This window comes from Trichoderma virens (genome assembly GCF_000170995.1).
Source record: "Trichoderma virens Gv29-8 chromosome Unknown TRIVIscaffold_91, whole genome shotgun sequence".
Taxonomy (NCBI): Eukaryota; Fungi; Ascomycota; class Sordariomycetes; order Hypocreales; family Hypocreaceae; genus Trichoderma; species Trichoderma virens.
The window spans coordinates 1,641,589-1,655,195 of record NW_014013658.1 but is presented as its reverse complement, the minus strand read 5'-3'; the positions used below and the strand labels follow the sequence as shown (position 1 = coordinate 1,655,195).

At 44.3% G+C, this 13,607-nt stretch overlaps 3 protein-coding genes across 3 annotated transcripts; 2 read left to right on the top strand and 1 right to left on the bottom strand.

The window, feature by feature from the left end:
- Positions 1 to 245: 245 nt before the first annotated feature.
- Positions 246 to 1,107, bottom strand: TRIVIDRAFT_40028 (uncharacterized protein; the record flags this gene model as incomplete). The annotated part of the gene is made up of 2 exons (XM_014094999.1): positions 246 to 584; positions 688 to 1,107. 2 exons carry the CDS (start codon positions 1,105 to 1,107, stop codon positions 246 to 248), a joined length of 759 nt encoding a protein of 252 aa, XP_013950474.1.
- Positions 1,108 to 2,519: 1,412 nt separating this feature from the next.
- TRIVIDRAFT_39567 (uncharacterized protein) lies at positions 2,520 to 3,871 on the top strand (the record flags this gene model as incomplete). Its single annotated transcript, XM_014095059.1, has 4 exons — positions 2,520 to 2,713; positions 2,831 to 2,903; positions 2,966 to 3,351; positions 3,409 to 3,871. The coding sequence occupies 4 exons, from the start codon at positions 2,520 to 2,522 to the stop codon at positions 3,869 to 3,871; spliced, it is 1,116 nt and encodes a 371-aa protein (XP_013950534.1).
- A 5,513-nt stretch (positions 3,872 to 9,384) lies between these two features.
- TRIVIDRAFT_56601 (uncharacterized protein) lies at positions 9,385 to 12,195 on the top strand (the record flags this gene model as incomplete). Its single annotated transcript, XM_014094998.1, has 3 exons — positions 9,385 to 10,939; positions 11,027 to 11,589; positions 11,647 to 12,195. The coding sequence occupies 3 exons, from the start codon at positions 9,385 to 9,387 to the stop codon at positions 12,193 to 12,195; spliced, it is 2,667 nt and encodes an 888-aa protein (XP_013950473.1).
- Positions 12,196 to 13,607: the final 1,412 nt, after the last annotated feature.

Sequence of the window (13,607 nt, the reverse complement as noted above, 5' to 3'; positions counted from 1 at the left end):
GGTGTTGAAATGATAACAGTGACTGTAATCTATGTCTACTCGTAAATTAAGCTACCCAAGCCTCAATAAGAGTGGGGTATCGCCATTTAACCTAAATTAGAAACAAGATAAATTCACCATATCACATTATGTTATTCATTGTGCCTCAGGCCGACACCTAGATTGTCTTTTCTTACAAATGTGTGGCCATATAATCAAAGGACAGTGAAAAAAAAAATTAAAAGACAGAAGAATATGAACAGCATTTATACACTGGAAAACTCTTCACCAGCAGTCGCTCGGATGACTTCTACAACCTTGCCAGGCATACTCAACATCGGGGAGTGGCTGGAAGAGCACACATATGATGCAACACCGGGACCTCCAATTCCAACCATGGCTTGCTGAGCAACAAATGGAATGGCATTATCTTGCTCACAGAGAAGATATGATACCGGAACCTCTTGGTATGCGGGATAAGTCAGGTTGGTATAGAAAGAGGGCTTAGCCTGATGTGTCAACTTGGCGAGCTGATTTTTGGTCTGCGACTTGGTCAAATCATTGTAGAAAATATCTTCCGCTCCTTGGACAGTCATTTTGTCACCCTTGATATTTTGTTAGCAATGCAGTATTTGAAAGGGTACGAGGCAGACGAATAGCTCCATTCAGGTCCAGTGTCCCCAAGTGATTTCAGGGACGGTCACTTACGTCAAACACAACCCATGGTGGCATAAAACCTAGAAAAGAAGCTATAGAAGTTGCCGGGGGGAGCAAAAAGGCCGTTACATAAACTAGGGAAATAATTCCGCCCAGTTTATGTTGAGCTTGTCGGTCCTTTTTCAACAACCCCCTTGCACTCTCTGTTCCTGGAATACCGCCGTAGGAATGCATAACAAGAATCATGTCTTTTCCAGCATCTGCGAGCTGGGATATCGTCTTATGGATATGCGCTGCATCTTCGGCCACTGAGGTGCTGAATTCTCCGCCTGAGGACAGTAGCTTGACGGTGTTGAAGGGATATTGGTGCTCCTTCAGCAGTGAAGTAACGGAGTCCCAGCAGTCCGGTTCATGCCAAGCGCCATGGACCAGAATGATCGTCGGTTTCTCAGCGATGGCAATAGAGTCCATCTTTGCTTGATATTTTTTGTGTACGCAAGTCAGAAAAGGGGTGTTACTAGCTGGGCTTGTTGTTCTCTCAATTAGTTGCAACGTAAACAAATGTTCTAACTCATGACAGACATGCTGCTCTTATTATACTTTCGGCCAGGTTACTACCCTTTCCAGAATCCCTGTCATCATAAATAATGAGTGAAACTTGCTGTAGCTCTATTCGCACCAATAGATATGCAATAGATATGCGAGGCTTGTGCAGAGGATTTTAGATTGCAGGCCGAGTTCTTCAGTCGTAGAGCCAAGTGGGGAAAACCAGGATGAGCATTCTATAATATTGAAAATGCATGAATTACAATTACAAGAATGTCCAAAACTGACCGGGGAATGAAAACTGTACCACTTGTACTGCTGTTGGTCGTAATCAGTCCTGCCAACACTTGAATGTCATCGGAAGCCATATGGTGATGGAACACCCCCACATGAATCAGCTGCACCACCAATGCTAGTTCAATAGGCGAGGATAAGCATTAAAACTCCAACACCCTACTGTGTCCGTATTTACTCCGTATTCGTACGTTTTGGAATAAAAGGTGACTGCTGCAGCGAGAAGGCTGACCCAACCCCGCAGATTCCGGGATATATTGCACCTAGTATTTCTTGTTGTAGAGCACTGACTCAAACGAGCACTCATACTTCTTTTACATTTCATAAGGCCTCATACTAATGGGAATCCCCGTCATGATATATACTCCCCTCGATTTATCCCCTTAATAAATTGATACCATGGCTTTCACTAATAATCAGGGTGAATTCTTCACCTACTTATTCTTGGAATAGTAATTTAGCGCTCGGATCATCATTAACTACATTTGCAGTAGTATCGAATAGCCCAGACGCAAAGGAACGGAGGAAAACCGCCGGCACTCCTGAAATTACATGCCAGCATGAGAGTCCCTAGCGAGAGCCGATTGAAAGGGGTTATGCTTAAAACGGAATATATTAGCCGCTGATCTCCAACTCAACGTCGCGCCGCTTAGCTCCATCTAGTAAGTGGTGATGAGAACAGCAATGATCCATAGCAAGCTAATGCAGACAAGGTCCCTTGTAGAGTTGACGGCCCTGCTCCCCTGGGCCAGGCTGGCAAAAATTTGCGAAACTGCAGGTATATGAATATCTTCAAGGGATGAAAGAACTCCGCATTTTGCCACGGGATTGTTACAGGTCGGGGGCGCCGCATTGTACGAATTTGGTTTTACGAAGCCTGTCAGTGTCCATAAATTGGCATGGATATCATTGCAGATATACAAGAAGAAGAGAAAGCGCAGAAGGGTGGATAGCTATATACATAGGAGGGCTTAAAAAAAATATCCCGTTCCAAATTACCGTCTTGTTATAATTCGTAAGCTTTTGCAACCGCTCTTACGATCATGAGTTCGGGGCCACCTCCCGGTATTGATCTCAATGCCGACATTAAGAGTACCGTCATCAGCCCCGTCGTTGCCTTGATGGTTCTGTCTGCAGCATGTGTGGCTTTGCGAATTGTAGCGAAGTATACTACTAATGTAAAACTTCAGCTAGATGATTACTTTCTATTCGCAGCGTTGGTAGGTATTCGTCTTAAGTGCGTCGTTGCTTTGCTAACGCGGTTCTCCATCAGGTAGTGGCTTGGGGGACGGGTATTGGAACCATATTAGGTTTGCCACGAGTAAAATCCAATAACCAATCTATCGCTAATGAGATTTATAGCGTGCTACAAAGGAATTGGGAAGCATATCTGGAATCCGACAGTTCAACTTGAAGAGATTTTAAAAGTGAGTAGAGGCTCCATTATAGGAAACTGAATCGCAATGCAATTCTAATCTGTATCCTTCAGATTCTCTGGGCATACGAGTTTCTCTACGGCTCCGTCATTCCGTTAACCAAACTATCTCTCATCCTATTTTACTACCGACTATTCCATGTTTCGGCCTTCCGCAAAGTTCTTTGGTTTGTCTTGTTTCTTGTTGTTGGCTGGTGGGTTGCGATTCTTATAGTTGCCATCACCCAATGCCAACCATACGACTATTTCTGGAAGCAGTATGTGGATCCAACAGCTACCGGACGATGTATAAATATTTCAGAATTCTTCATCGGCAATGCAGCAGCTAGCGTGGCCACTGATTTCATGATCCTATTAACCCCGATACCCATGGTTTGGAACCTACAGATGCCTGTTGCACAGCGGCTCAGTGTGCTAGGCATTTTTTTTCTGGGTGGATTGTAGGTACTAGCTTCTGTTGTTTCCGGGTCTCTGCTAATTACATGGCAAACGTGCAGTGTTTGTGTCGCAGGAGTTGTTCGCATTGTTGTTTTGCGCGAGATGTTTAAATCAGCCGACCTTACGTGGAATATGTCCCAGGCGTTTATTTGGTCATCGGTCGAGCCAAACATTGGTATCGTCTGTGCCTGTTTGCCTACTCTTCGGCCTCTAATGCGACGATTCATACCCAAATGGTTTGCCGGCAGCAGTTTCAAGTCCAGTTCGGCACCCAACTATGGAACAGACTATTCTTCCAGGCTCCGTTCGCAGACTGGAGACTTCTACGCCCTCACAGACAGCAAGACACCAAACAAAGACAAGAGCGATGACGAAATGGGTTTAACAAACAGTTTCCAGTCAGATGGGCATCAGCCTCGGGTGAGCACAGGCGATAGTACAGCTCCCGAAGAAAACCACAATGGCATCATGGTAAAACATGAAATAAATTGGAGTTCCACAGCGGCATTACATCCCCAATAATGCTAAGAGTCGATATGTGGGTTCTCCTCTGCCGTGGTTTTAAATTTTTAATTTTATTTCTTGGATCTGTATTGAAAGCCCAGCAAAACCCGAAGCTCATAACTATTGGGCAGTTTGAGGGCTCAGCATCTTTTCTATTTTATGACACCATTATATAGAGCAAGGAGGTAGAGGAACAGTCGGCGTGTACAATGTACGATTGCGTGCTTCCAATAATATAGATTTCAAGCATTAAGCGAGCTGGTTCTAGACAGAATGATAACGAATGAATTTCCGGTAACAGTAAGGGGTGTTGTGTTCGCAAATTCTTGAATAATAGACTTTACACTGAGTCAGTCGTTGGATGCTCCTTTCCGTTAGCGCATGACAATCCCAGACAGAGCCTAACATCCCTTGGCCCTGTCTCTTTCCCGCCATTTCTCCACCTTAGATACATTACCCCGGTTTCTGTGGTGTCCGTGGTACGCGTAGCTTTCTGATCCAAGTCTATAGAAAAGCAGTCCTGTATTGTACCGGTTCCTGTACAAATTTTGATAACCCGAATTCAGCTTCTTAAATGTGCTGAAACCATCGGCCCCTGCCATGTCCAAGGGGCGCGTCTGTAGAACGCTGGCATTTCCTGGATGTGTATGTACTCTTGGCTGTAGGGATCGACATTATTGATTCAGAAGCAGGGAAAAAGAAGCAGGGAAACCGGCAATTGCACAAGAGCGGTCACGTTACAGGCATGCTTGCACGGCACTCATGTAATAATTTAGCGTCTCCTGTCATGGGCAGCAGGTAATTATATGCAACTATCCAGCATCGCTACTTTTACTCGACTTAAGCTAGCATGTTATTCATCGTTTGACATAGCCAGGGCTCCCTTGGATAGTAGTTATGGGGCGACAACGCGGCAGGGTAACAACTGAACCTGAGTCTACAATCTCGAAGCAGGAGCAATTCCGAGAGAGAGCCCCGGAAACCCGGTGCGAGAAGCTTTAACGCTGATCACGGTAACACTTGTATTATTGCTGCGTTAATTCAGAAGATCGAGGAGGTCGCAGACTCATGCGGAACGTTGGTGCCATCATATTGCTTGCTTCTTAATACACTCTAATCTTTCGATATCTTCGTGCTCCCGGGATCTCAATGTCACTTTTTTCGACAATCAACGCCAATATTACAAGGGTAAGCTTTGTGTCATGTACGAGACAACTGCCGCTTCCTGTCATGCCCTGCGGCTCCACAACTGGCATGCCGTATTTCGCATCATGAAGAAATTTCCGAGCCTGGACATGGATAGAACACCGCATTTTTCAGGAGCCGACTTGCTGCACGTACGAGCAGCTCATTGCAGCTCTCCAGCCGAACAACTCCCTCCTGCTCTTATCTGTATAGTACGTTCCATATATCCCCAATCAGTAAGGTGTATTGCCATATATTCATTATCTAGGGATTCGAATATTCAATCTTTCAGGGAAAAAAAATTGAGTCGTACAATAGGTGGAGCGCCATTTTAGTAGAGTTGCATTTATCCGAATGACGACTAAACAGAGTATTTCAGCCCCTTTCTCATGTGAACGATAGCATAGATGCCAAGACTGTCGGTGGGCTATCGGAATTCTGCAGGTAGATCGACGCTCTCGCCGTACTGCATAGTATTCAGTCATTAATTTTCCCGGTGGTCCGGGATGTGCTAGCAGCCACACCCTGGGCTCATGCAGGTGAAGATGTAATTGGTATAGCCGCCATCTAAGGAAAAGATATGACACGCCAGACTCCCAAAGCTGGGCAACGGTATATCACTCCCACCCCAGAAGGACAAGACAAAGAGCAATTGGTGAAGGGAGCTATCGGCTACCTAACACATGTTGCTTGCCTCCCCGTTAGAAGCCGCGCCGGATGTAGTGTGAGTGTGAGTATAGACATCGAATCGCATTTCGTCGACTTCTCATCTGGTGGAATCATCTCAGTAGCGGGGAGAGATACCGTAGTGTAAATGTCTCTATAAGTTATGGAAATAAGGAGGAGTCCGCCGTGATGGCACAGTATATTGCTATTTATTACATTTCGTGCACCAGGCAATTACCGAGCGCTAGTCTCCAGCCGGTCAGTGAATTTCAGTAGCCACAAGAGAACCAAAAATTATGCAATCAGTGTTAGAAACCATCTAGCTGCCAAAGACAAGAAAAGAAGAGGGAAATGCTATTTTTTTTGTAGAATCACTGAAATGGAACGTGTTTCTGGAATAGCGCTAAGCCGTATCTGACTATGAAGAAGCATTAGTGTTGATACCAAGTTTTCCGCGTGTCAACCCCTTTGCCTAAGGTTATAAAAAAGTCGTATCCCTTTGTTTAGTATCGTTTCAATAACGATATTACAAATTATGTTTCAAATGCTTCCCACATGATTTCTGTTAGCAAAGCAAGGGACAAATGGCTGCTCTCATGAAAAGATAGGCATGAAAACTTGAATAGCAAGACGATGTCCACTAGCGATCATGAAGTTATAAAAATGAATAGTCAATAACTAGTAGCCCACAAACTTTGACTTTGTGACGTAAGCTCCAGAAATACCAATTTCTTTATGGTAAAACTCACAGTAATTTTTTAGTCAATGAGTAGTTAATGGATGCTCTAAGCATTATAAGGATAAATATCTAGCTAGGTACAATCCTAGGTAAGTGAGAGACCCTGTACCTCCTTATGCGCTGCATACCTTCTTCTTTTGCAATACGATTCCCGTCATACAATATTTGACTTCATATACCTCTTGAACATGATTGTACCCGTAGTGATGGCCTTGGGTCGACATATTTTCCACACAAAGACAGACTCATCAGACATCAATGCGACTAAGAGTGTATGAAGTCCCAAAGGTATGTATACACGGCATGCCCGGTGAAATTATATCAATAGCTGCATAAATAGTAATATTTAGCAAGATTTTGGAGAAAGTAGCGGTTGGCAATGGGGTATAATAATCTGCAAGGCGGGTATCTGCGTGTATATAAGTATCGTCCAAGCTTGTAGAGACGCTGCTGGCTATGGCATTATATCACTGCCCTTCCGCGCCCCTCCCCCCCCCCCCCCAAAAAAAAAAAAAAAAAACGCTGCGGGATCGTACATCACCATTTAGAACAAAATTAGCATACAATTGCCGGGTAATACCCTCAATTTCACATCCCGTGGTAATCTTGACATACCACTGGAGAGCACTTGCCTCACTCTACTTACGATTCTACACACCATCAAAACTTGGACGCATTATGGTTCGTTATCGCGCCAAATAATATCATTTAAGGCTGCAATATTTTAGAACTATTTTATTATATGGTTCCAACACCGCTTCGTTAACTTGGTGATGAGGGCTTGAAATTGCGCGTAATTCTTCTACGGCTGAAAAAACTAAAGTTAAACTGTTAGAATCCTTGATGATCGCACGGCTTATCCATAGCTGTTCCATTCATATTGAATGGTAAAATATATACTATTTGGATATTTATGGAGGTTAAATTTAATACCAAGATGAGAGGTTCAATGCTGTAACAGCTGGTTCAATAAAAGGCTATGCCCCAGCCTTTGGTTCAAAATTGGATATTTATATTGTGATCATCTTGCTTATTATCTTGGGCCGTGCTCATTGATTCATGAGGTCAGGTAAATGTACATTTTCTTTGAGACAATGGTTCCTTCTATCTAGCTGAAGACATTGCACATTTTAAATCCTTGAATGGCAACCCCGCATAGAAGCTCCCAAAATTGTTTGAAGTTTGCGTTGAAATTGCTTGCCATTTCATTGGCGTGCTGCGCTTTCGCACTATCAATTTAGCTTCAAAAAAGATCTATCGCCTGGCTTGAAACAAGTAATCACGCAACCAATCATTAGGAGCTAGGACCCTAATAGTCAGGAAATAGCCAGGAACGTTTGCTTGGCGTCGGCGGCCCTCTACTAATATAGGCAAAACAGATGGCGCAAGTCCTTTCTGATGGCATGCTCGTGACGACTAGGTATGAACCGTAAGATAACTATATTGCCGCCTTAACCGGTGACCTATAATATCACCCGGATGCTACGACATTTGGTGCCGTAGATGCGGATCTTTGGCACACCACTACACTTAGATCCCGCTATAAAGTCCGCGGTATGGAGAACGGCCGCTACAAATCCCGGACTGGCGGGTCAATTTGCGGGAGCAGTTTGAGCGATCTCCCTGGAACTCTGCATTGGTCGGTGGGCCTTCTATGGATAGATGTACAGATAAATCAGACGAGGGGAAAGAGGAATTTTTGTCGATTGGTATATACGTACATATGCATACACACATATACATATCGTGCGACACCGATATAAATTTATACATGCGAACGAGTCGTCAGACTCATCACAAAGAATCTAAGGTATGTGCAAGGCGTGAAAATATGCCAGCACAAGCCAATCAATGAAGAATGTCAAGGAAACAGGACACGACACGACATCCCATAAACACATATATAACGACCTATTACTTCTTTTGAGAGTGTTGGTTCGACAAATTATTAACATGTTTGCCGCGACTTAGCGCAGCTAAAATATATCTGTCGAAGAAAAGCGGGGCATGTTATGGAGACCACTGGTACTCGTATAGATAAGGCAAGAAGTCTGTGGAGTATCTGCTGCATATTGGTAACATGGCCTACCTCGTATACTTCAAATGCACTAAAATCATGGTGACGGAGGGCATTAGCAGGAAATATGTTCACCTAGAGTTCGTATCTGGAATTAGAGAGAAAGCCGTGTTATCCTATCTATTCTCGGATCTATTTGAGGCATTTTTCCAACGCAGAGATAAGTGATGGGCATCTTTTACGCTCTCTTTGTACTCTTAAAGAATGATGGAACCCATCTAAAACACCATTATCGTCCGAACCCTGCCCATTTTCGCCATCTCACTTTGCCCAATATGGATATCCCCCGCGTTATCGAACCAGTGACCTTCTTATTCTATTTCATTCAAGTGAACTTTTGTAACACAGTCTTCTGTCGAACTTTTGTGCTGCCGGCTTGTGATCTGGTCGGCCCTCAAGATGGCATTTAATTTGCCGTTTTCCGACCTCACCATCTTGGATGCATACCTTTTGGCATGCCGCTTGCCGCTTGTTCTATCCGCCTTGTCATGAGACGCTCCAAAACCAGATGACGAGCTTGTAAAACAAAAGTGCCCCGCGGATATCAAGACTTAGCGTTGATATGTCGATGCCACCTTAATGGAATTTTTGTTCTCTTGAGCAGCCAAGGCCGTTTAGCCTTGAGCACAAGCGGAAGGAGTTGGTCGCAACTGGCTGCAATGCTTGAAAGTAGACTAAAACCGCTTATCCGACCCTGCAATCAGGTCAAATCTATAATACAACGAATCTGGTCGCAGTTTTATCTTCTTTATCCAGCTTCGAGACATGTAATTATTTGTATCAAAACGATTTCAACTCCCACCAACGATATCTTTTATTATCGAGACCTATAATAGAACCTCTGCCTCATCTGAGATACAGGGGATGGCCTCAAGAGACCCCTCCATCAGAAGCTCTAATGACAGAGAGAATGCCTCACCGGAAAGAGGCATTGATGAGAAAAATGGCCTTGGTAGTACCTCCCAGGATGTTGACGAGTTTATGCACAACCTTGCCGAAAAACTCGGGGATAGAGACAATGGAACAGCACCAATAGATGACATTGAGTATGTCATGGATAAAATTGAGACTCTGAGCGTTGAAGAATGCAAAGATATTATCAAAGAACTGCTCAAGCACCATGAATACGACTACAACTTCTCAACTAGCCAGCGTACGAAGCTCACGGAATTGCTCGATGGGCCATCTGAGCATCAGAGCCCTGAAGAATGGGCTCTGGAACTAAAAACCGAGGCGGCAGTCAACAAATTTTTTTCACCATATCCGGAGGTACGCGCCATCACTACTCCCACGGACGACGTTAATATTCCGTGTGAAACTATTCGCGCTCACTTTCTGGGCTACATGTGGGCCGTTATTGCCCAATTCACCAATTCTTTGTTCAATTCACGATTTCCTGCAATCTTGCTGGGATCTTCAGTCGCACAAATCCTTCTATATCCCTGTGGTTTGTTTCTTGCTTTCGTTCTGCCAGACTGGGGCTTCACGATTCGTGGTCAAAGAATCTCGCTCAACCCCGGTCCATGGACATATAAAGAACAGATGCTTGCCACGATCATCGTCGATGTCGGACTCACTTCTGCCTATTGCTTCTGGAATATTCAGACTCAGACTGTATACTACAAAGACAATTGGCTTACCCCAGGCTATGGCATTCTCCTCCTTCTATCCACCCAGCTGATGGGTCTTGGGTTCTCCGGCCTTCTTCGACGCTTTGTGGTCTACCCAGTAGAAGCAATATGGCCTAATATCCTTCCTACTGTTGCACTAAACAGAGCGCTGCTAGTGCCTGAGAAGACGGAAACAGTACACGGTTGGCGGCTATCTCGATACAAGTTCTTCTTTATCGTCTTCGGAGCTATGTTTATTTATTTCTGGCTGCCAGACTATCTTTTCCCGGCCCTCAGTTATTTTGCTTGGATGACATGGATCGCACCAAATAATTTCAACTTGAATGCAATTACGGGTTCAACGGGTGGCCTTGGTTTCAACCCCATATCAACATTTGATTGGAATGTGCTCTCCGCATATTCGTATCCACTTGCGTACCCATTCTTTGCCTTCTTTCAACAATTTCTGGGAACGCTTCTTTCTGGACTGATTATCGTCGCCTTATACTACTCTAACACAAACTGGTCGGCTTATCTCCCTATTAATTCCTCTGGCATATTTGACAACACTGGCAATCCGTATAATATTACGAGAGTCGTTAGCCCCGCCAATGGAATCCTCAACGAAGATGCCTATAAAGAATATTCTCCCGCATTTTACAGTGCTGGAAATCTTGTCGTCTATGGAGCATTCTTTGCCTTCTATCCTCTCACAATGGTATTTATCGTCCTCGATACTTGGCGGCCCCTTCTCAAGGCTTATAAATCCATGACAAATGCTGCTATCTCATCGATCAAGAGGCTCTTGGTAGGGCTAAGAGATGCAACAACGTCGCTTTTCAGGGGTGACGTACGGGAGGCCTACAGGCACTTGAGCGCCATACTTAATGACGATAGCTCTATTTACGACGGATTCGATGACCCCCTTACTAAACTAATGCGTAATTATCCCGAAGTTCCTGACTGGTGGTTCTTGATCATTGCACTCATCGCCTTCATCTTCGCAATAATCATCGTGACACACTGGCCACAACTTAATACACCCGTTTGGACAGTTTTCTTTGTGATTGGTCTCAATCTGGTGTTTTTGATTCCAATGTCCTATCTCTATTCAATTTCAGGAACAACCGAAGGTTTGAATGTTGTCACGGAGCTGATTGTTGGTTACGCATTGCCTGGGCATCCCGAGGCCTTGATGTTCGTTAAAGCGTTTGGCTATAATATCAATGGCCAAGCGGACACTTATATTTCGGACCAGAAGATGGGCTTTTACGCCAAGGTGCCTCCGCGTGCCATGTACCGTGGCCAAGTGATGAGCGCTATCATTACAGCCCTTGTTGCGTATGGAGTTGTGCAGTTTGCGGACACCAAGATCCCGGGTATTTGCACACCAGATCAAGTCTCTAACTTTAACTGCGAGAACGGTTCGCAAATATACTTCTCATCGTCTGTTGTTTGGGTACGTTATCACACAGCTTGAGTTTCTAGTCACAACAGGGCACTAACATTGTTACAGGGCGCAATTGGTCCAAAGAGAATCTTCAGCCAGATCTACCCGGCCATCAAATATACTTTCCTTCTAGGGTTCCTTCTTGCGCTCGTTTGGTGGGGTTTGAAGCGCTTCGGGTCGTACATCCGAGCGGCGTGTAAAGCTGCATTACCTGCCGTCATTTTCCGGCCGATCAATGCAGTCATCTTCACACCTATATCGTGGCTCAAACACGTCCACCCCTCCCTTGTCTTCAATGGAATGCTTTTGTGGGCACCTCTTAACCTCACGTACTTCACCGGCGGCCTTTACTTTTCTTTTGCGTTTATGTACTATCTCAAAAGGTACAAAACCGCATGGTGGGAGAAATACAACTACGTCTTGTCAGCGGCACTCACTGGTGGTGTTGCGTTTTCTGGCATTATCATATTCTTTGCCGTGCAGTACCACCCGAAAGATATTAGTTGGTGGGGTATTAATGTGCTCGGCGCGACAATTGACGGCGGCGCTGGCCAGCAGACGCTGCTCACTGAGTTGCCTGCGAAGGGATACTTTGGTCCTGACACGTGGCACTGAATGAAACGTAATATAGCAGATTATCATAGTTAGCAATGAATACTATAGGAAATATTAATATTCCCGGAGTTTGATAAACCTATGGTGCTCAGCCCTTTTGATCTCGTGCATGCAACACCAGCATTGATAATGGCGTACTATACAATATAACAGAGAAGTTGACCTTGAATAATGCGACTTTTGGTAGATAATCATGCTTTCGGTGTTTTTTTATACTACTTTATCAGGAATAGTTGTAGGCGTAGGCTTGCATACCGAGACATGTGTTTGAATAGCCTATCCGTTTTGAAAGACTTGAAGATTATGACGAAGGTGCATCCCGACGCGAGGTTAAGCGGCAGAATATACAGTAATACTACCTTTTCCTAGTCTGCAATCCCTGAAAATGGATCCTTGCCAGTATAGAAGCTCTCGCATAGTGTCCCGCACGCGATCAACCATCCAACAGTCAACCTATCTACTGGGACCGAAAGATTTCCTCCGTCACAAGGCGAGAGATGGCACAATTGTATGCACCGAAGCCTATATTACGCCGATTCATTAGCCTTGATGCTATTAGATACAAAGCAAATGAAAGAATAGAGAAGTTGAACCTAAATTCAACAAAAGAAATGTCTGTTTATTGTCTGTAGCTTCTGAAATAGGCACATGAGGAAAAGTAAAGACACAAACTACGAAGATTACAAACCAGCATGGTTCAGTTACAAAGACTTGGGGAAATCCGATTTTCTCAACGAATTCTTAAAAAGAGCTGCTTCAGACTGAAGCAATGTCTAAAATATTTGCAGCTAATTTACAAACATCTATAGTAAGTTAGTAGGCATGGAGGTTTCCACCAATTCTACGACAAGGCACAAAATGTGTAATGCTACTCCGTACAGGTAGTGCTAAAAATCCCTAACTTCGTTTCCTCTCTAGGTCGAAACTTAATGTCCCTCAAGCGGTAATCAAACCGTTAGGCAATTCTCCACTGTACACCCTTGCAATAGTACCTAGTCAACCAGTCCATCACACACCGCAAGTCAGGCTGCCAGTACTAGTTGATTACTTTGAGTACGCGTACAAGTATGAACACTTTCGTTTCGCTTGGTATTCATAATTGGTAATTTGTGGTAATAACCGTTGAAAGTCTACCATCTAGTCTAGATTGCTTCCCATTGCGGACTTATGATTTCAACTAAGAGCAGCATCGTATGACAAAACCACGGCGTGTTAGCAGTGATTTACTTTGTGGGCATGGGGATATTTGTACTTTAAAGAGTCAAAATGAACCAAGTTTTCAAGTTTGAGTCGCAACCGAGGTTAACGTCCGTAAACATTTAAGAAGTCATGGGTCGGGATTCCCTCCCATGTCAGCTGATGCATAACGTTGCAGTCAGGCAAACCAAATGGATCCCTTGTTCGTTGACGGC